Raw genomic sequence first — 23,466 nt, 5'->3', positions numbered from 1 at the left:
ACTTTAATTTCTAGATATTCTAATTAGTACTTTTTCAAATATGCCTAATCTTTCTAGGATGAGTCCTTTCTTATGCTTTTTTTTCTTTTTTGAGACGGAGTTTCGCTCTTGTTACCCAGGCTGGAGTGCAATGGTGCAATCTTGGCTCACCACAACCTCCGCCTTCTGGGTTCAGGCAATTCTCCTGCCTCAGCCTCCTGAGTAGCTGGGATTACAGGCATGTGCCACCGTGCCTAGCTAATTTTTTGTATTTTTAGTAGAGACGGGGTTTCACCATGTTGACCAGGATGGTCTCGATCTCTTGACCTTGTGATCCACCTGCCTCGGCCTCCCAAAGTGCTGGGGATTACAGGCGTGAGCCACCGCACCCGGACTTTTTTTTTTTAAAAACAACTCTGTTAGAGTCTGATTGACTTATGTCGAGTTCTTTGTTATCTGATCCTGATCTTTGTTCTGTCCAGATGGTTTCATGTGTGTTATAATTTTGGGTTGTGAGCTTTCCTCAGTGGGGCTCTTTTGTGAATCTGAAGAAAGATGTGGCCCCTTTTAGTAAGTTTATTTTTGTTGTTGTTGTTTTTTTTAGTTTGCTTCTACCAGGCTTTTCACTAGCCTGGAAGCAATTTTTATGTTACTTTGTCAGCTTTGGGAGTGTCTAGATCACAGGTATAGTATAATTTTGAACCTTAAACCTCGGTAAAATTCAGGCTTATGAATATGAATTCACATGTTAATTTATTCCTCCCTTCACCCTGTGACCCTCCCAATTGGTGGCCAAATCTAGACAAGCTTCCCTGTTTTTGCCCTCAGCAGGCGGGCTGTTTTCTGTTTTAACTAGTTGACCAGTTCACTGAAAATAGAGCCTTTTGAGGGTCTCAGTTTTAACCTGGAGATCTTGATGCCAGCTTCCCAAATCATGTGGCTGCTGGTTTCAGCCCTTACTGAGGGCCTGTGATTCCTCACCCAGACCACTGACATCTACTCCCCACTCCAGAGGGCCTCAGGATCAGCTCTAATGCTGGCTGCTTGGGTTTATGAAGCTTCCTTGTTTATTCCACCTGGTGATTTTCCTTACTTTTTCAAGCACTCAGCTATTCTTTTTAAAAGGTGATTTATTTTGTGTAGAATCATGTAGTACTTGCAGAGGGAGAACTTTTAGGCTTTCTAGTCTGTCGTATGCCAGAACTATTAGTCTTTGTCAGTTTTAAGGAAGAAATTTTTATTAGCACACACACTTTCTCTCCTTTTTAAATTTTTACAAGCTTGCCATGAAGCTGCCTATCCACCTTTGTTTTCAGGGTTGTATGCATTTTCTTGATTTACATAGCTGTTGTGGTGCCTTGTATTAGTCCATTCTCACACTGCTATAAAGATACTCCCTGAGACTCGGTAATTTATTTTTAAAAAAGGGGTTTAATTGACTCACAGTTTCACATGGCTGAGGAGACCTCAGGAAACTTACAATCGTGGCAAAAGGCCAAGGAGAAGCAAGCCCCTTCTTCACAAGGCAGCAGGAGAGAGAGTGGGCTCAGGGCAAGCTGCCAGTTTTGAAACCATCAGATCTCATGAGAACTCACTATCAAAAGAACAGCATGAGGGAAACCGCTCCTGTGGTCCAGTCACCTCCCACCAGATCCCTCCCTCAACACCTGAGGATTACAGTTAGAGATGAGATTCGGGTGGAGACACAGAGTCAAACCATATCATGCCTATTGGGAAAATCTGGTGTAGGGATGCTTTTAGTTGAAGTCTATTGTAGGCCAAAGGTTGGTTTTCATAAACACAGAGTCAAACCAATAAATGGGCAAATACATATTTACACTTACAATGACTAGCACCTTATAAATTTGTCAGTTGCCATTAGTGATAGGAGGTCAGCATCTCAGGACTGTGGTTAAACAGTGCCATGCCATGAGATCTGGAATGCCTCCATTTTGTGTGAATGACGCAGACCTTTGAAGTGGTGATCCTACCACACTTTCCCTTGAGTCCGATTCTTTCCAGGAAACTTCATGGCTTTGGAGTGGGGAGGACTCATGTAAGAACAGAAGGGCAACAGTATGTTCTTCTTTATGTAGTCTCTGGGGTAGAACACACTGCTTATTGGCTCTCTGCATGTTTTGTAGACTGGAAGGAACAATCATGGTAGCCCCATAATTTCTGTATGATCCCCAAGTGTCTACTCTTCCTATATTGCCACAGACCAGAATTATGTTAAAAATTGCGGGCAGGATTACTAAAATTGTATTAGCAACTCTTGACCCACAGAAAAGATTAAACAAAGTCTATTAAAGAAAAAGCAACTTGATTACATTTTTAAGAACAAAATTTAAAATAGATGAAGCGTGTGTGTTATTACAGATAGAATTATGAATCTCTTTTTTAAAAAGGGGAGAATAAGATTATGGTTCTCTTCAGTTACGTAGATAAGAGAGATTAAATGGATAAGAAAGGAATCAAAAAAAGAGACAAACATAACATCTGATTGTCAAAGCTAAAGAAAGTTAAAAAAAGTTGTATTCTAAAAGTAATAGCCAGAATTTTTTCTTCAAAAGCTCTAAAATTTCTACTTAAAGTTTGTAAGCCCAGCTAATCTCAAAAGCCTCTATTCCTAGATAAAACATCTTTCTTTACAGTAAACTTCTTGTCTCAGCAATGAGAGTCACCTTAGATGGGAAAAACTGCCTTTTAGAATACCTAACACAGATAACCAGTGCTGGAGAGGGTGTGGAGAAAAGGGAACCCCTGTATATGGTTAATGGGATTATAACTTTGTACAGCCATTATGAAGAACAGTATGGAAGTTTCTCAAAAACTTAAAGATAGATCTATCATATGAGTCAGCAATTTGACTTCTGGGTATACATCCAAAGGAATCTAAATCAGTATATGGAAGAGATATCTGCATTCCCATGTTTATCACAGCACTGTTCACAACAGCCAAGATATGGCATCAACCTAAGTGTCTACAGTGGATGAATAGATAAAGAAAATGTGCTGTATATACACAATGAAATAGTATTCAGCCATAGAAAGAATGAATTCTTATCATCTGTTACAACACGGATGAATCCAGAGGACATAATGGTAAATGAAATAAACCAGGCACAGGGCCAGACATTGTGGCCCATGCCTGTAATTCCAGCACTTTTGGGAGGCTGAGGTGGGTGGATCACCTGGGGTCAGGAGTTCGAGACCAACCTGGCCAACATGGTGAAAGCCCATCTCTATTTAAAAAAATACAAAAAATAATTAGCCAGGTGTGGTGGCATGTGCCTATAATTCCGGCTACTCGGGAGGCTGAGGCAGAAGAATTGCTTGAACATGGGATGCTGGGGTTGCAGTGAGCTGAGATTGCACCACTGCACTCCAGCCTGGGTGACAGAGTGAGACTCCATCTCTAAATAAATAAATAAATAAATGAACCAGGTAGAGAAAGACAAATGTTGCATGGCCTCACTGATATGTGGTATCTGAAGAAGCTGAACTCATGGAAGTAGAGTAGAATGGTGATTGCTAGGGGGTAGGGGTTGGGTGGGGTGGGGAAGAAACACAGAGGCTGTAATACAAAACTTCACTTAGATAGGAGGAGTAAGTTTAGGAGATCTATTCTATAACATGGTCATGGGTTAATAACACTGTATTGTGTACTTGAAAATTGCTAGGGGAGAGATTTTAAATGTTCTTAGCACAAACATGACTAGTATGTGAAGTAATGGATGTGACAGTTAGCTTGATTTAGCCATTCCACAATGTATATATATATATCACAACATCATGTTACACACCATACATGCATTCTTGTTGACGAACAAAATTAATTAGAAAAAAGAATACCTAACATAGACTTTAAAGCACTTTTCCTTTAAATGCACTTTTCCTTTTGTTTTTTTTTTTTAGATACAGAGTCTCACTCTGTCACTCAGGCAGGAGCTCAGTGGCATGATCTTGACTCACTGCAACCTTGGCCTCCCAGGTTCAAGTGATCCTCCTGCCTCAGCCTCCCGAGTAGTAAGATTACAGGCACCCACCACCATGCCTGGCTAATTTTTGTGTTTTTTAAATTAGAGGTGGGTTACAGCATGTTGGCCAGGCTGGTCTCAAACTCCTGACCTCAAGTGATTCACCCACCTTGGCCTCCCAAAGTGCTGGGATTACAGGTGTGAGCCACTGCGCCAGCCCTTGATGCACTTTTTCAACTGTAGGCATAAATGGCTTCACCCCCAGGTTTCTCCTGTGGATGGATGTATTCAAGGTACAGATCGCTATTGACTTGAAGATGGTATTCCTGTTGAAAACATTATAACATTATACAATTATTTTATAGTCAGGTTGCAAGTGAAACTAGTTTTATGGTACTGTGAAACAAACCTGAATTTTCAAAAATGAGAATGTTCTTAGAAAACAGTGGTTATTATCCTAACAAACTAAATCAAGTGCCAATTGTTGCTTTACTCAAAGCAGTAACAAGGTGTTGTGGCTATAAACATCTAGTTAATTTATTCTCAACAAGAAGGGTAGTTTTTTTTTTTTTTTTTTTCTTGGAGACGGAGCCTCCCTCTGCCGCTCAGGCTGGAGTGCAGTGATGCGATCACAGCTCACTGCAGCCTTGACCTCCAGGTCCAGGCAGTCCTCCCAGCTCAGCCTCCTGAGTAAGGACTACTGGGGCACGCCACCATTCCTGGACAATTTTTTGTGGAGACAAAGTTGTCCTATGTTACCAAGCCTGGTTTCTAACTCCTGTGCTCAAATGATCCTCCTGCCTTGGTCTCCCAAAGTGCTGAGATTATAGGCGTGAGCCACTGCACCTGGCCAATAATAGTATTTCAGTTTCTGTTTTCTCCACAAACCTTACAAGCAGACTTTTCTCTTCCTGCTGTAGCTTTGAGAATTGCCGCATTATAAACAGAGACATCACTGATAAAAATGCATACATATGTGTTTAATCTAGAGACAGAAAAAAACATTATGTAGGAAGTAACTTATGTAGTTCTCTCAAAGTTTCAGGTGTCACCTGGAATTCAGAGAGATTCTTCACTGATAATAAATGGTCTCAGTGATTGCTGGCTACTGTGAGTTACTAATATCCTTCACACAAACTTTTTTATTTTCCATTTTTCTGTTTTAAAACTCACTCTGTACTTAAAGATTCTCCAATTTTATGTTTTGTGCTATTCCCAGCACTTTGTTAAAAATAAGAAAGGGATTTGTTACAGGCTCACGCCTGTAATCCCAGCACTTTGGGAGGCCGAGGTGGGCGGATCACAAGGTCAGGAATTTGAGACCATCCTGGCCAATGTGCTATAAAACCTCTTCTGTACTAAAAATACACAAAATTAGCTGAGCATGGAGGTGCATGCCTGTAATCCCAGCTACTCCTCTGGCTGAGGCAGAAGAATTGCTTGAACCCGGGAGGTGGAGGTTGCACTGAGCTGAGATTGCACCACCGCACTCCAGCCTGGGCGACAGTGAGACTCGGTCCCCCTAAAAATTTGTATTCAAAACTCTCACTTCTTCCTTATGAGGAAAAGAAATGCAGCAAAACTATATCATTGCAGGACTAAATGGAATATTTTCAGTTGAATTATTTTTTCATGTCAAGCATTTTAACACAATTCTAAATAAATGATTTCACAAAAGGTACAAAAACTATTGGAATGAGGATGGGACAGATACATCATCAGGATAGCAACTGATGCCTGTGCCACGGGGGCTGCCTCTGGGTTCTCTGCCGTCACCTGGAGAAAGGACTGCTCTTTAAAGCAAACAACAATAATCCTTGTAACTGGAACACCTAAGCCCCAGGAAGTCACATTCTTTAATGCAGTCTACACTGATTTTTACTTTGGAAAGTTCTCTCTTGAGTGAGTATAATTTGTTCTCGATTATGGTAGAACTGTTTAGGATTTGTAATAGGCTTTTTAAAAAAAAATTAAAAAAGAAATCCTTCGGCTGGGCGCGGTGGCTCACGCCTGTAATCCCAGCACTTTGGGAGGCTGTGGGCAGGTGGATCACGAGGTCAAGAGATCGAGACCATCCTGGTCAACATGGTGAAACCCCGTCTCTACTAAAAATACAAAAAAATTAGCTGGGCATGGTGGCGCGTGCCTGTAGTCCCAGCTACTCAGGAGGCTGAGGCAGGAGCATTGCCTGAACCCAGGAGGCGGAGGTTGCCGTGAGCCAAGATCGCGCCATTGCACTCCAGCCTGGGTAACAAGAGCGAAACTGCGTCTCAAAAAAAAAAAAAAAAAAAGAAAGAAATCCTTTATTTTGATTTTTAAGGAAAAAAAGAGACCCTGGTTAGAGCATAGTGCAGTTGGTTGCCTGTGATGTTGAAAATAAATGTGCTCTTTCCCCTTTTACTTAACATATTATTTATTCTAGAGCAAAAAGATTCTTATTTTTTTAAAATAGTAACTATGGTGTCCACCTCTTAAAAAGTGTTGTCATAGCAGTCTTTCATCTGACTGATTTTCAAGATTGTACTCCTGGGAGAAATGGTGAAGAGAAAGTGGGGTGTTAATTAGACAGATTGAAGCTAGAGATGTAGCTAGTGCTAACAGAATTTACAATGTAGAACGCCTCCATCTCCAACCTGAGAGTGGATTTCCTTCTGCCACGATTGCAGTAGGATTCAAACTCATCTTTCCTTTCTTACCATGTCTTTCCCTCTTAAAATTACCTAATAGATCTTCTTTGCATGTAAAGTACCCTAAATATTGACGTCTTCTAATTTATTTTTTCTTTCTGCAAAGCATGTTGAAGGCTGCTTCCAGATATTCTCCACTAGCAAATACAAATTTTCTAGCAACAGGATGCCTATTTTAAATGCCTGGATTGGTCAGGTGCGGTGGCTCAGGCTGTAATTCCAGTACTTTGGGAGGCTGAGGCAGGCAGATCACCTGAGGTCAGGAGTTTGAGAACAGCCTGGCCAACATGGTGACACCCCATCTCTACTAAAAATACAGCCAGGTGTGGTGGGTGCGTGCCTGTAGTCCCAGCTACTTGGGAGGCTGAGGCAGGAGAATCACTTGACCTGGGAGGGGGAGATTGCAGTGAGCCGAGATCACACCACTACACTCCAGCCTGGGCAACAAAGCGAGACTCCATCTCAAAAAAAAAAAAAAAATGCCTGGATTGATTTAGCAACGACAACAAACTTAACGAAATTTTATTTTCATCACGAAAACATATGTTTTGGGAAATGTATGTTGCATAAGCAAGTGGATAAACCTCAGAAGCGAGTACTTAGCCAGCACGCCCTTGCCCTGGGAATGGTCCTGTTGGAGGACTTGCTGCGGCTCCACCAGTTTTCCACATCAGGGTCCTAATGAGTTGAATGAACCACGCGGGTAACTTTTACTAACCATCAAAAACTGAAGTTTATAAGTGATTTACTTTAAAAATACAAGTTAGAGAGCATTAGAAGCCATGCCTGGAATTGCATCATGTTGTTTCCTCCCTTCAAGAAAGGCAGGGGAAAGCCACAGTGTCTAAACTCTGCCTCACCTGTCAGCTGCTGATACCTGCTGAGCCAGTGATCACTTGAAGGAGGAGCGTGATCCTTTTGACAGAACAGTTGTGAGAACTGGGAAGTCCATCGTGCTTTACCTCTCCTCAGAGTTTTGTTTGTCAAAATCTGGGCATGCTGATGGTGGTTGTGCGTGAGAATATTATTTGTTATGCGTTGTGTCTCCCTCCCCTGCCTCAAAACAAAGCCCAAACAAACAAGTCAGTGCTTTGAAAGATGCTGCCAAGCTTTCATTAAGCAAAGTCAAGCTGATTACCTTTAGTGGTGGTAGACTTTTTGCTAGTGCTTCACATTTGGTGCCTGTCTCTAGAAAGTGCCCCTGAAAGACAGAGTTGAGAGTGCACGGGTTGCATCTCTCTGGTGTGGACAGGGAGTGCAGGTACCTTCTCAGCTGTCTCACTGGCATTCTTCCCTGCCTGCCCCCAGTCCCTTAGGGCAAAGAGAATGACTGCAGCTTCTCTGAGCTTTGTAACCAACTACAAGTGAGGAAGGTCCTGATAAATGTGTCAGACTCCCTTTCTCAGACCGGGAGTATCTGAATAAATAATAGCAAGGAAATAAATTCAGCTGTGACATGGACAGCATCCTTATAATCCCAGCCCAGCACATCCAACACAATTGGGTCACTCTTAAAAACAGCAACAACTACCGCAACAAAACTTCAAGCAAATGTGCCATTAAAAACTCTTACATAATTGTAACAGATTTGGGTTTCCTCTGGTTCAGGTTTTCTTCCCTCTTTGATAATCAAATGATCTGAAGAAAAGCATAGAATTTCAGGGGAGAATCTGCATGACAGGCTCACAATAAGGCTATTCACAGAGACTCTTTTATGAGCTTACACAGGATCCGCATCATTCTTCGTCTCTGGCTTTGCTACAAGGCTCCATTTAAACTTAGCCCAACTTGCAGACTTAACTGATCCAGGAATGACTCAATACAATGAGCTAGCTACTGTAGCTCTTTCCCCTTTTGATAAGGGGACTTAACACAATGGGCTTTACAGTTCTTAAATGACTGATTTTTTTTCTGTCTTTGAGATGTGGTGCTTATGAGACCTTTTGTTTCTTTAAAAAGATTCACATGGTTTGATTATATTTTTGCTAAGTATAAACAAATCCAATATGCACTCCCTACCCTTAGAATAAAACTTTAAAAATCTTGTAAATGATATAGAAGCAAAACTCATGTCACACTATTTACACACCTGATTTCAACGTATTAGAAATTATTAACTATTAGGTATTATTCAATTAAACTTGAAAATATTTATTTTTGAGGGGTGATTCTGATGTAATTTCTAGTAGTTCTTCAGCATTGAATTTCATGTTTACACATTTCTTGTTATCTGCTGGTGTTTATACTGTGTTCACGACCTAATATGATATGTAAATTTAATATTTTAATAAAATTGGTCAGGTGGTTAGAGACCATGAGATGGGTGCAGTGCTAATACAGTTCCCAGTTCCCACCAGGGCACCTTGCTTATCCCTGAATAGTTGGGATGGAGGGGAGACCCTTGAGGATGCATCTGGTGGCACACTGCAGCGAGAGCACTGGGGACCTATGCTTTGGATACACACCTCAGAACAGTGGTTCTCAAACTTTAGTGGAAACAGGAATCATCAGGAATGCTTGTTAGAACTGCAGATGCTTGGAGCCCATCCCCAGAGACTCTGATTCAGTAGGTTCGGGATGGGAGCCAGAGAATCTGCATTTTTAACAAGCCATGCAGTTGATTCTGATGGGGTGGTTATTGTACCACACTGAGAGTCATCCTCCTGAAGTCACCGGGGAATGTTGGGAGGCCCTGCCTCCTCCCCTGCAGCACCTGCTGCTAGGTGAGCGGGGACCTTGGTTAGGAGTGACCCCTGTGATCAGAGGGCTGAAGATGCCAGGAGGGGAAGGACAGCTCTAGTATTTGCAGAGTGTCAGAGCAGCTCTTACCTCTTCCACCTGGTCCGCCTCCATCCCTCTTCATCTTCATGTGGCAGGGAACACACCTTGCCTGTGGGTCAGCGCTGGGTGTTTCAACATGTCATCTCACTCTCACTCTAGCTTTGTAATTAGAACTTCAGAGAGGTTGTTATCTTCAGTATTTAATCGAAATTTGCTTCTTTATCCCACTCCCCTACCCAGATTAATGTAGTTTTAGATTTTTGAAAATGAGGATCTTTTCCAATTGGAAATGGATTCGCAAGAAGCCTTTTGGGAATCATGGATGTAACATGTTTATTCATTTCACGAGGATGAGATTTTTCCTTGAAGGTCTGTTGATCTGATGGTCAAAGCCAATAGGGAAAATAATTGTTGATGATAACTACTGATGTTTACAGCAGTTTGCCTGGGGTGCTGTTGCGTGTTTTGTTTGTAGAATCCACCCCCATATGGTTGGCAGACTTTTCTATTCTGAGAAATTTCAGGCTATTCACAATTAGGAAGTACAGAAAACTCCCATATATTCATCACCCACTTTCTAGAGTTGTCAAGATTTATCATGTTTTTCAGCAGCCTTTTATTGTTTTTAAATCTTGCTGGTGGTTTTTGTAAGGGAGAACAAGCAATATCTTTTCTGCACCTATGGAAAGGTTCATGGCTAAGGCCCCTATAACAAAAGATAGATGAACAAGAGGAAGCATACAGAAGTATTTATTGTAAGTTTTATATGACACAGGAGCCTCAAAAAGAAGTCTAGACCCCCAAGACATAGGGAAACCTCTGTATGTTTCTGCTTACGTTTGATCAAGAGTGGACAGAGTTATAATAGGACAAAGGGGTATGATTTAGCTGGCATGAAACTAGAGGGAAGTTGGCAAGGCCTGTTGGTCCAGATTCTTCCCTGTGTCCCTGTGTCTTCAGAGACAAGGAGATGGGGAGGATGCCTCTGGGTATGGGGAGGGCACCTCTGGAATGAGGGGCTTATGAGCTGCTTCAAGGGAAGGGCAGATAATTCTTTTACGGCCTGCTTTAGGGGAGGAGAGAGGAGAAGGTTAGAGGGACCTTCCTGCTTCCGCTGTTTTCTCAAATGCCAAGTTGCCATATTTTGGGATACATGCTGAACCTCCTCATTTTCAAAGTAGTTTGTTTTAGGAATGAAACAAACATGAAATGCTTTGCGTGGGGCCTGAGTCGAGTGATCACAAAGAGTCACTTAAATATGTCCTTTCCAGGAATGTGTTCCAGAAGACCTAGAACTGAAGAAGAAGATTTTTGCTCAGTTAGATTCCATCGTTGATGATCGAGTGATCTTAAGCAGTTCCACCTCTTGTCTCATGCCTTCCAAGTTGTTTGCTGGCTTGGTCCATGTGAAGCAGTGCATCGTGGCTCATCCTGTGAGTATTTTAAATCCAGAGAATTGATTGTATATCATTCTGTATTTTTTCGGGGAGGGGGGTCAATAACTTGTGATGAATCCATTACTATTTTAAACTGCTTTATTGAGACATAATTCAGTTACACAATTCACCAATTCAAATCGTGCAGTTCAGTGGTTCTTGCTGTATTTACAGAGTTGTGCAGTACCAGTATGTTAAAAAAGAATTTTATCCAAAAATCCCCTGGATTTTTATCTGTGTACCGCATGTGCAGTGGAACACAGTGAGCAATGCTTTGAGGCTTTCACCCTCAAGTAACTGTGCATCTGAGGAGGCTGACCACTAAACACAAAATTCAACTCTCAGTATAAAAGTGCTGCATCAAAAATGTATACATCGGGTAGCATTGTACAGATATGTCACTTGCACTGTGTAGTTTACTCAACACAATTCAGAGTAAGATCCATTTTGTAAAAATGCAGATTCTGGGTCCTGCTTCTGAGATACTGACTGTAGGTCTGACGTTAAGCGCATTTTTTCCTTGTGGTTCCCTTCCACCCCCTCATTGTAATTAACTGTGCAAGCTTATTTGCCAGGAGTCCATTATGAGGTGCCCTGGACAGTGAGTTTCAAATTGGCATGCAAGCACTCAAGGAATCTTCTAGTGGTTAATGTATTGAGGTGAGGAAAAGGGAAATGAGAGAGGAGAGTCAGTGAGCGACGTTTGAGTTGAGCTGTGAGTTCAGTGTGACCTTGGAGAACCAGGACAGCCTGTTAGAATGGGAAAGGTGACTTAGCTCAAGCTATGATAAATATAATAGTGTATAATAGTGACCACACCCTTGGCACCACCAGGTTGCCAGAGGATAAGATCAGGAAGAAGCAACACAGAGGCTCTGGGCCCAGCCTGGCTAGCAGCTGGTTGGGCTGATGAGGGGAAGAGACGGTCTGAAGCTGGAGAAGAGCATAAGCAAAGACCCTGGGCCAAGAGTAAGCTCGGCTGCAGAACTGTGGGAGGTCAGGCTGGCGGGATGAGCACACATGCCCTGCAGCCATGGGAGCACTCAGCAGTAGCTGGGTTTGGAGAGTCATGAGGTTTACTCTGCCGAGCTGGGACAGGCAGCTTGGGTCCAGAGCAGCAGTGTGATGTGGTGAAGGCGCTGCTTGGGGAGAGCAACACGAACGTCCTTCCTGGGGTGAAGACGGGTTAGAGAGGGGAGCAGTGATGTCACAGGACTTGGGCAGTATTCCAAGCTTGAGTGACCAGGGCCTAGGATCAAGAGCTGGGCAATTCCTCTTTCTGAGCAAGAGCCGTTTAGAGTGTGGAGGTAACAGACGCCTACCAGATGCCCGCCAGGTTTTACGTGCTGAGAAGAGCGGCAGCTTGGACCACCATTTGCATAGCTGCATGGTCCTGGGAGAAATGACAGAAAGAATGAGGAATGGTTATAAAATAAGGAGGCTGAGATGCATAGAAATAGAAGAGAACCAGCCACATTTGATTACCACTCAAATAGGAATGAGATTAGCATTCGAGGGACCCCGATGGAAACCAAGTCCTGAGAAGCCTGCTGTGCCTTTGCTTTGGTGACATATACTTGTCGGTAAAAAGGGCTCCCGGAGACCTTAGCACTTCCTAGGTTGCTGCTTGATTGCTTCAGCGGAAGGTGTCAGCCTCCTCATTCCTAACCCATGTTTTTGCCTCTAAGTTAGTTTAAAACAAAACGAATCTAAATAAAATTGTTCAGAAAATACCTCCTGAGTTCTTTGACGAGATCTTTACTACATTTCTTTAATTTTAAACTGCCAGATGGGTGAGAGGACACCTGAGTCACTTGCTTCTCCCTCACACCCAGCCCAGTCCCCAGACCAGCAGGACTTGGTAACTGTTGATTAATGACACTTCTCTCCCTCCCGCCTACTCTTGCTCTATCACACAACTGCTCATTTATTTAGTGAAACAGCATTAAGTCCAGACCTTATTTTAAAAATTAATCTTCCTTATTGTTACAAATTATTTTTAAACAAAACTTTTAATTAAAGCAAATCAAATAACCTAAGTTAGTGGTCTTTGGAACTTTCCCTTCCTTTCCTCTGTGTTCCAGCTGCCCACCTCTTTTTTTTTTCTTTCTCTGTGGCTGTTGCCCAGGCTGGAGCGCAGTGATGCCACCATAGCTCACTGCAGCCTTGAACTCCTGGCCTCAAGCAAGCCTCCTGTCGCAGCCTCCCAAAGTGCTGGAATTGCAGGAGAAAGACATGCCGCCTGGCCCCACCTATTGCTCACCCCACGGGGCCTCTAGGAGAGTGGACAGGCAGTTCCTACAGAATCAAGACCCAGTAATAACCTCTGAGGCACCACAGTTTCTGCGGAGACCCTAGGCCAGCTAGGAGCGGCTCACCCTGCAGCCCCAGTCCCTGCTTGGGGCCCTTTATTTCAATCATTGGTGACCTTTGCCTGGACTGAAAATAGGATGAAGAAAAAAGGAGGCCTGTTCATGCTGTGGCGAAAGTGGATATTCAGCAAATTGGAAAGGTTGCTTCTGTCCCCACCCACACAGAGAGGCCCACAGCCAGCGTCCCGCCGCCACGTGCTCCCTGGGGCGGGGAGGCACTGGCCAGGCGAGCACGTGCGCCCCACGCAGGAGTTCAGGCTGGGCTTCTGGGACTGGAGCCGCTGGCGGCCACACTGAAGGCCCAGGAAGAGGGCTGTTCATGCAGCCCTGCTCTGTTCTAGACGTTTTTCTTCTCCAGTGACTGTGTTGTTTCCTCGACTCCTAATGGCAGTGACTCCGGAATTCCCACATGGAGGGGCTGGGGGAGGAGCATGTGGCGGCTGGGGCCTGTGGGTGACAGTGGCGTGCACGTTGCATCGCAGTGTGTCTTCACTGAGCTCTGTGTTAGCGCTGATAGAGGGGCAGTTTTCTACTGATAGTTTAGCCACACTTTACAAAGAGGCCCCCTGCTTTTTTCTCTTCCTTAGTTCAGTCTGGTAGGGCGATGGTCCTGTGGGGCTGGCGGGGTCTTGGGAGGCCTCTAAGGACCGGGCCTGCTGAATAAACGGCCTGCCTGGGAACGGGGTGGCGGCCGGCAGAGGGGGCCACGCGGTGGGCGTGGGGGGAGAGGCCACCGGTCAGCCCCTCCCCGCCCCTTGCCTGTGCTCCGCCTTTTCGGACTCGCCTCCCGTCTGACACTGAAGCCGTCAGCCCTGGTGGTGGTGGTAAATGTTGGAGGCAGGGGCTTGCTGTCTGCAGAGCGCCGTGGCTCTGTGCGGCCTTTGCGCACCTGCACCGCCCTGCGGCTGCTCGGACTTGCTCTGGGCCCCGCCTGCGAGCGCGCGGCGGGGAGGTCGGGCCGCCGGTGAAGCAGCGGGCACCGAGGGGGACAAGAGGCTCCAGCCCGGCTGCCTCCCGCGAGGGCGCCGCCGGCCCCATGGGCATCGCCGGTTGGTCCCGGAGCGAGGATGAAGGGAGCCTCTGTGGGCGGCCGCGCTGTCGGCGCGGTCACACGGGGCCCGGGCGGCGGGAAGAATGCGCCCCTTGTGCTCGGGCCGCCGGCGCGCAGCAGCCTTCCTGCCCATGCCCAGGCCCCGCGCTGCCTCTGTCTGTTTGTCTAACCCTTTTGGGGGCGTGTTTCTGAGTCTGCCTCGTGCACTCCCACACTGAAGTTTTCTCTTGCTTCCTAAGAGGGCAGAGCAGGTGCCCAGGACGGCCCTTATTGCTCCTTCCCTCTTCTGTGGGCGTCATCTTGAAATAGAAGCTTTTGCTCATGGACTCATCACTTAGGAAATGTGACATTCTGCCTATCACCCATATGGTGGAGGAAAACGCATTTAAAAGCATCATTTGGGGACCAGTTTACTGCGATACACTTGGCTCAGTGCTCAGGCCAGTCAGGTTCTACCGAGAACCAAGTCAGGTTCTCCCTACATTTGCTAATTCTCTGTGAGGAATCTCTAAGAACAGTTTCTCAAAATAAACCAAGAACACCAGAGTCGAATAGTGACGTCCAGGCCCCTGCCTCGGGCTCACTCACCGGGACAATGCCTCCCTGTCTTGGGCTTTTTGGCGTGCAGGGCCAGCTGAGGTGTGTTGATGAGGATTGATTTCTAGAGCAGAAAGGTGACCTTCGATTGGAAGAGGCAGACGCTTAAGGTGCAATATGGAGGAATTAAGGAAATACCAGGTTTTGCGAAGACACTGCTAATAATTTATTTTTGAGACAGCCCCTGGCACTGTCCCATAGGTTGCGGTACAATGGCACGATCGTGGCTCACTGCAGCCTCCACTTTCTGGGCTCAAGTGATTCTCCTACTCCAGCCTTCCAAGTAGCTGGGACTACGGGTGCACACCACCACACTCAGCTAATGTTTTTGATTTTTTGTAGAGACAGGGTCTCACTTTATTGCCTAGGCTGGTCTTGAATTCCTGGGCTCAAGTGATCCTCCCGCCACAGCCTCCCAAAGTGCTGAGATTACAGGCGTGAGCCACCGCCTCCAGCCTACTAATAATTTTAACACCGACACAGGAGAATGTCAGAGGCTGTGGTGACTGCAGATGGGAAGGCATGGTTCTGGAGGGTGGTGGGCGGGAGGGAGCTTTGAAGACAAGACAGATGGGAGCAGAGAAGTTCTATCCTGGGAGGCCAGGGATTTGAAGATTAGCCATAAACATACAGGAAGGCAAGCTGTCCCTCCAAATTCCAACTTTGTATTTTGGGTGATTTTTTTTTTTTAAACAAAACCACACAATTCTGTATCCAGGTTCCCTTTTCTTCTCACCTTTGCGAATACATTTCTTTCTCAAGTATCTTGTTGTTGGCTGCTGAATCTAAAGGCACCTTTCCAAAGATGTATTTGCCCCTCCTGACTATTCAGGGTGGGTGCAATGCCCCAAACCCAGGGTGGTCTCCTTGACTCCCCCACTTCTCTCTCTCCGAAGGTGAATCCACCGTACTATGTCCCGCTGGTTGAGCTGGTCCCCCACCCGGAGACGGCCCCTACGACAGTGGACAGAACCCACGCCCTGATGAAGAAGATTGGACAGTGCCCGGTGCGAGTCCAGAAGGAGGTGGACGGCTTTGTTCTCAACCGCCTGCAGTACGCAATCATCAGTGAGGCCTGGAGGATGGTGGAGGTGTGTGTGTCCTTCTTCCCTCCCTCCTTCCCTTCCCTCCTCCCTCCTTCCCTTCCCTCCTCCCTTCTTCCCTTCCCTCCTCCCTCATTCCCTTCCCTCCTCCCTCCTTCCCTCCTTCCCTTCCTTCTTCCCTCCTTCCCTTCCTTCCTCTTTCCCTTCCTTCCTCCTTCCCTTCCTTCCTCCCTCCCTGCTTCCCTTCCTTTCTCCCTCCCCCCCGCTTCCCTTCTTTCCTCCCTCCCTCCTTCCCTTCCCTCCTCCCTCCTTCCCTTCCTTCCCTCCTCTCTCCTTCCCTTCCCTCCTCCCTCTCCTCCCTCCTTCCCTCCTTCCCTTCCTTCTTCCCTCCTTCCCTTCCTTCCTCTTTCCCTTCCTTCCTCCCTCCCTGCTTCCCTTCCTTCCTCCCTCCCTGCTTTCCTTCCTTCCTCTCTCCCTCCATCCCTTCCTCCCTCCCTCCTTCCCTTTCTTCCTCTCTCCCGCCCAAAGTTGAGCAGGACAGTGAAAGTTGTTCCTTGGGCAGCCTGGAAGCTGGGAAAGTCAGAAGCTGCTTGGTTCTTCTTGTTCTGTTCTGGAGACCGAGGGCCAACTTTAGAAACAAAGTAAAATGCAGTGATTCATTGTCTGTCTGAGAGGTTCTTTTTACAGTCACCTGATACCAGGACAGGACGAGTGGCTTCTCTCCTTCTGCCCTTTTGCAGCATTAGATGTAATTACCCATGTGGCCCGCTGCATTTTCCCACAGAGTCATCTTTTACCCTTCAGTATTATAGTTTTTCAGAAGAAAAAAAAATTTTACTTTCTGTAAACTTTTTTCTCCTGAAGGAACCTGATGGTTTCAAGAGCTTGAGGAGGAAATGATGAATAGACTTGTTAGAGTAAATGCTTGTCTTACATATAAAGAGGAAATTATGTATTAATATATGTAACGTCATCCTCTAAAGAAAGGCTTTTACATGGAGGTGAAGAAATGGCCTGGCTGCACGCATTCCCATACACATTTGCATATGGGGCCGTGGCGCCTGGAGGCGATAGGTCGGCTGGATGAGGCCGGGAAGTCTCCAGGTCTGGGAGCAGAACTGTCTGGCTTCCCTTATGGCACTTTCCCGGCTTCTGTAGGGGAAAGACAAGACTCTGCCCACGCCTGTGTTGCGGAAACATGGTGGAGGGTGCTAGGGCCGGAAGTGCCCAGCTGGAGAGGGTAGAGAGGACGCTGCTTGGGCTCACGTCATCTGCACCTGGCGTGGCTCCACAGTTCCTTGTTTGGACTTGCATGGACACACACCGAGCCTCGCCTGAGACGGCAGCCAGGAAGCCGACCATGCCCCAGCTTTCCTGGGTGTTGCATTTCAATTTCCCACCCATTCTTCCAAACCAGGCAGGTGTGCATGACGGACGTGGCCTCCCACAGCCTGCTTCTCATTTGGGGCCAAATCCCTGTTAGGTTCGTTGTCTGACTTGACTTCGGAGTGCATTTGTCATGCAGTTGCCTCGATTCTGTGTCTCAACGTTTCAATCCACTTAAGGCTCCTGTATATTCAAGAAACAGTGCTTGGGTTTCCACTGTTATGGTGGAGGTTTGAATTTCTTAGTAATTTCTTGAATATCAGTTAGTGTCAAGGTATTTTTAAAGAAATGCTAATCTATCAGAACCTCCTTGGAGTTTTGAATATTTCCATTTGTCTAGAAAAGGGGAACAACTTTAGACCCTTTGCCCATGTTCACTTGTGTGGTTTTACAGGCAATCTCAACTTTTTATTTGTAAGGTATTTTAGCACTCTGAGTTAAATCTTGCTTTCTCCAATCTGAAAGGTGTGAACCCATTCAAGGAAGCATTTGGGATTCTGGAGTAAGGGGATCAGGTGGGAGGTGTGCACGAAGAACGCTCCGCTGCAAGAGCCATGGAGGACTCTGGTGTTTCCTGTTGCTGCTGGAGGAGGGCAGGTGTGGGGGGGAGTTGGGCTGCTGAGGTAGTTCTGCTGGCTCCGTTGTCCTGCTTCGTGGCTCATGGCGGCCTGAGTGACACATTGTGTTACTGGCTGGTGGGAACGTTCTTTCTGCGGTGACATACCTCCTGAGAAAGTGAAGCTGGAATGTGTCTCCGTGTTGGCTGCTGTGGGGACTCACGTGCCTGGAGTCCCTGTAAGAAACCGAGTGCTGAAATCTAGCAGGATACAGTTTGTGACAGAACAGGAAGAGGTCAACAGAAAGGGGAAATTAAGAAAGTACTAGTAAAACTCAAAGAATTACCTTGGTGAAAGTCTAGAAGATAAACCATTTTTTAAAATAAGGATGATCTACAGGTAGCGGGGCCCAAGGAAGCTCTAGAAACTGCAGGTCCTCTCCTGGCAGGGGTGGGAATAATATTACCAGGCACCCCGAGCCCCACAGGGATGACTTCCAGGGTGTAAGGGGCTTTAGTTATGTGGCTAGGCTGGCAGAGAGGGAGCACAGAGGAGGTCAGAGAGGAGGGTGGGCTTGTCATGTGCTGACCTTGACTGACACCACTTAGTGGCAACACCTCCGTCGGCTGGCCACTTCAGGAGCAAGGTCACGACAGGCATGTGAGTGCTCCAGCAGCAGATTGAGGTTTGACAGCCTTTTCTGTTGATCCTTGCTTGGCATGTTAACTGGGTAAAGCTGGGATGCTTTCAGGGTAGGGGAGGGGCTAGGTGACTTGGTTCAGTGCGCTAAGGGAGCCTGCTGGAACTGAGGCAGTGGCACACTGCTCCTGAAGTAGCCGCTGACATGAGCTCCTGAGCATCCACATGGAGGCCTGCATTCCATAAGGCTCTGGGGCTGGGTGGCAGAGCCATGCCTCATCTCAGTGTTGCCCTAGAGAAATCTTGCCCTCGACGATTGTGCCAGCCGCCCTGTGCCTCCCACCTAGCAAGCAGGGTGTACCTGACACAGTTCCCACAGGGGGGTTGGTTTAAGGATCCTTGACTTTATTGTAGGAATCTCTTGAAAGAGAATCTGTGCTACTGTGGCCTGTTTTCCCTGCCAGATACTGCAAGTCAGCAAAAGTTAGCAAATCTCTCTAGGGCCCCACCTCCCCATCTTGCAAATCTGTATGGTTGCTCCAAGCCACAGTTGAACGCAGGGCATAGTGACACCACTTTGACTCACATCTTCCAAGCCAGATGAACTTTAATTTGCATTTTGGAGTTTTTCAGTAGTTGAACTTAGATTTGGGGTGTTCCAAGTTTACCTTGAAACTCTCAAGAGCAACTTTTAATAGAAAAAGGAGCAGAATTGGGGAAGTTTTGAGGTACAGACTAAAGGCTTGTGTATGTTTAAAGTTGAAAAGCTCCAAAGACCTTGCAGAGCTTCCCCTTCTCAGTGAGGCCTGGGCTGGGTTCCACCTGTGGGGAGAGTGCCCGGCCCCTGAGCCTTGACCGTAGTGAACAATGAGTGTTGGCGGGAGGCATTGCCCCTCCAGGACTCACTGGGGTGGGTGCTTCTGTCTCAGGACTCTCTGGGCTCAACAAAGCAAGATGAAGTTTGATGGCCTTTTCTGTTTGACCCTTGCTTGGTGTGTTAGTTGGGTAGACCTGGGATGCTTTCAGGGTAGGAGAGGTGCCAGGTGACTTGGTTCAGGGTGCTGAGGGAGCCTGCTAGAAATGGGCCGTGTGCCTCTGTCCAAGCGTGTGGGTGCTGGGTCAGCAGGTCAGGGAGGAATGCTATTTCCTGCCATCTCTGGCATCTGTAGGTGAGCAGCTCTGCACAGAAAGGATGAAAGTGTGAATTTCCAGGGGTCTGGCTCCCAAGTTAAGGCAGGAGCTAGAACAGGATGGAAGGACGGCTTGCATTTCCACCCATGGCGGTGTCTTGCTGCTGATGTCAGGGTAGGGCAGAAGAAGCTGTGTTGCCGCTCACTAAGTGGTGCTAACAGGGATCCTGTGCATTGACTTCCGTGTGTTCAGCCAGCCTCACATACATGGAATAATCTTACTTAGGATTGCTGGATTCAACCTGGTTATGCATTGTTGTGAATTTTTTTTTTTTTGCATCTAAATTCATAGGAAATATTTGTCTGCAGCTTTCTTTTTTTGTACTGTCCTTACTTGATTTTGGTATCAAGGTCACAGAGGTGGAGAAGTCCAATGCTTGGGACCAGAAGTATTTCAGGTTTTGGATGTTTCCAGATTTTGGAATATTATATACTTACTGTTTTAGCATCCCTTATCCGAAAATCAGAGATCTAGAATGCTCTAGTGAGCATTTCCTTTGAAAAAGCATTTACTTGTCATCTCTTTCTGTCCCTGGGCAGCTCTGTAAGCCCTCAGACCTTCGGGGGGTAGAATGGAGACCTGGATAGCCAGGGGAATGAAGGAGCCAGGTCTATTGTGCTGTCTCACAGACGTTCACTCCGTTTAGTTTCTCTTCCAGTTGGCTTCAGATTTGGAGCACAGCCACCCTTGTGATCTTGGAAATTCCAGATGGACATGTCTGGCCACAGTCTACTGACACTCACTTCCCCTGCCAGAGACATGGTCCCTGGGTGACAGGATCTTGTTGGCTGGGATGTCATTTCAAGTCTATATTCTTAAGTTATTGGTGTACTTAAGGACATTGTGTTGTAACAATAGACTTTTGTCTGGAGAGTAGCTGAGTTTGTTGCCTGTAAATTCCTTCCCATGCGGGCAGGGTATGTGGAGGTGCCTGGGAATGAATCTGCAACCCTCGGCAGGTTCTCAGCCTTCTGGTGCGGGTTGGTGGTGATGAGCTTTGGAAATCGCTGACCTTGGGTTCCACCTGTCCTTCTGAACGAGGTCATGCCTGTGCTGGACCGTTGTCCTTCGGGCCTGGCCCCGATTGGAGATTGAGCTCTTGGTGTCTTGATTTGTCAGGGTGGATGTGGTCTGGGGCACCTGGAAGGGGCCCTGAGAATCCAGAACTTCGTCACTGAGCTTTATTTCAGACACAACTGCCAACTGTTAGGAGGCATTGTTTTAGTTCATGAAGTGCATCTCAAAGATCATGGAGTAAAATTGGCAGATGAGGCTTTTTGTAGTAAACTTACTCAGAGGTTTCTGTTGAATATCATTTGTATGCAGATACCATGTCCCTGGCTGTGTATGTGTGTCTGTGTGTCTCTCATTTCTGACTCTCTCTCTGACCGCAGGCTCACAATAGATACACGAGCAGCTCTAACCAGACTCCACTTAGTTGGAGATTCTCATGTGGTCGCTGTACAGCTCTGATTCACAGTCCTTGTTTTAAGACACCGAATACCTCTCATTATACAAAAAGATGTGAACATTGATTTTAAAAAAGTAACTGGGCAGGTGGGACACGTCTATAGTCCCAGCTACCGAGGAGGCTGAGGCAGGGGGACTGCTTGAGCCTGGGAGTCCAAGACCAGCCTGGGTAATAGTGAGACCCTCTGTTTTTTTTTTTTTTTAAGATAGACTGAATTCACTTTTAATTAAAAACACACAAACATATTAGAACTACTGAACAATAGGTTGTAACTGCACAGAGGGTGAGAATCGCTCTTCCAAATCCAACACTCACCTGGCCTGACCTGTCTTACTTGGACCTGCTGGAGAGCAATGCTCCAGGGCATCTGCCTTGTCATACTGCTTTGCATACTTAGCATCAGTCACCCGCCACCTGCCTCCACCGTTTGATTTCCCAGCCGTTTGATTTCCTGAGCAGGGATGCAAACTGAGATTAGGTTTTCCTTTTAGGAGTCATGGGCCTGTGTGGGCAGAAGCAGGCCCCTCAGGAGGGACACCCGGAAGCTGAACGCCTGTGCTTGGGTGTATCCTGCCTGCGGACTGTACAGTGGGGCATCCATGTACTGGGGCCTGTTCTCCTGCTGTCACCTGGGTTTTCGGGCAACGCTCTGCGTTATGAACTGTTATGCTGAAATTAGAATGTAAATTAGAAGCTCCTTGGCAGGCTGGGAGATTACGCAAAGGGGAGCCAAGGGCATGAACATATTTTGGGGGGAAGATGGCCTAAAATGTTTCAACTGGCTGCTGTAACTACCTCTTACATTTCTCTTACATGTACTGTGTTCACTTGGAGGCGAATGGTCTTTTGATTTCTTCTCTCCTCTTATCAACGAGCATGCATATGGGTCTTGTTCTCCACCTCTGCATGAATACCCAGGAAGTTGCGTTCTCACATATCCAGTTTTCTGAACAGGAAGCCATCTCAGCAAGCTGCCTGCATGGTCTGTCCTTTCCTGGCAGTCTGGGGAGGCCCCACCATTTCACCAAATGGCTTTAACACCATTGTCAATGTGATAAGGTGCCCTGAGACCCTGTGACACAGCACGGCGGGCTCACTGATGGCTACTCAGATGTGGACTCTGGAAGAGATTCAGTACAAAGCGTGGGCTCTAAGGAGGAGCAGAACGGGGCTCCATCGTCGTTTCATAGGCTTTGAGGTCAGGACAGGAACAGTAGTCTCGTGGCTGGAAGCAGCAGAGCTTGACAAGAAGCCTGTGCGGAGCCGCCACTAACAGGAGATGGCGTCCTGCTGGCAGATTTTCCGGAGAAGAACCATTGGAGATGAGCCGCTGTGGTTTGCTTCAGACTGTGGTGCACCTGGAATGTGTCCTGGGGGAAAACGTCGAGGCTTGAGTAAAATGGCACAACACAGACATTGGTGACATCTGTCTGGTCTTGGAAAGAAGTCATGTAGAGTGATGGGCCTGGCATATAGGGAAGCTGGGGGAGCCAGGAAACAGCCAAGTCTGGCCTTCCCGCCATGCCTCAGCTGGAGGGGTTCTACATTTTACCTACTTGAAAACTGAACCCTAAAAGTTCAGGATTTTTTTAAGACACACATACAAAGTGTCTAAGTAAATAACTGATGGGGCTGCCAGAGCTCCGTGTATCTCAGCGCTGCCTTTTCTTCCTGCTGCTCTGAGGCTTATATCACCCCAGAAGGGATGTGCTCTCCCTCTGCCAGCTTTGCCCTGGGCCAGGCCTGTGCAGGCTCTGCAGGAGGTGTCTTTCCTCTGCTTCTCCTACCTACCGGTCTCCTTCTGTGACCTGCTCAGTCATCTCTTTCTCCTCTGACAGCATCTGCCCACAGCCCCAGGTGCCGCTTAGAGCTGATCCCTTGGGTATCCCAGGATGCTGTGCCTTTCTTTCCTTTCCTTTATTTCTTCTCTCGCACTGCCTGGGCACTTGTCCCTTCACTCAGCTGGTCTCTGTCTTCCGCGCCTTCCAAAGTCTTGGTGGCCGGGATGTCTGTGGGAATAAGGGCCTCACCAGAGGCTACTGAGCACTCTCTTGGCTCTGACTATCCCAGCTCCTAGTCAAACCCAGGAGGCTTGTGAACACCCTCCTGCTCCACCGTACCTGTCCTCTTCCTCAGCTCCTTTCCAACAGGGGCCACATGCTGCCTCTCAGTCCAGCCACTCAGTGGCACGTCTGTTGGGACTGCAGGGCTGCTCTGAGCAGCAGGAAGAACGGATACATCACCCCCATTGCTAGGACCAGCCTCCCGGTTAATTGAGACCTGTGTTTTTGTTGGC

At 46.8% G+C, this 23,466-nt stretch overlaps 1 protein-coding gene across 2 annotated transcripts in view; it reads left to right on the top strand.

Moving 5' to 3' along the window:
* The window catches only part of CRYL1 (crystallin lambda 1), a 120,166-nt gene that overhangs the window by 78,025 nt on the left and 18,675 nt on the right, over positions 1-23,466 (top strand). For both annotated transcript variants that reach the window (XM_002748881.7, XM_035302312.3), the window contains exons 4-5: positions 10,699-10,860; positions 15,780-15,974. In XM_002748881.7, the coding sequence (XP_002748927.1) occupies positions 10,699-10,860; positions 15,780-15,974 (357 nt within the window). The remainder of the gene's footprint in view (positions 1-10,698; positions 10,861-15,779; positions 15,975-23,466) is intronic.

Source organism: Callithrix jacchus, chromosome 5 (genome assembly GCF_049354715.1).
Source record: "Callithrix jacchus isolate 240 chromosome 5, calJac240_pri, whole genome shotgun sequence".
NCBI lineage: Eukaryota > Metazoa > Chordata > Mammalia > Primates > Cebidae > Callithrix > Callithrix jacchus.
Note: the sequence above shows the minus strand (reverse complement) of the source record. Positions and strands in the feature narration are given on the sequence as shown.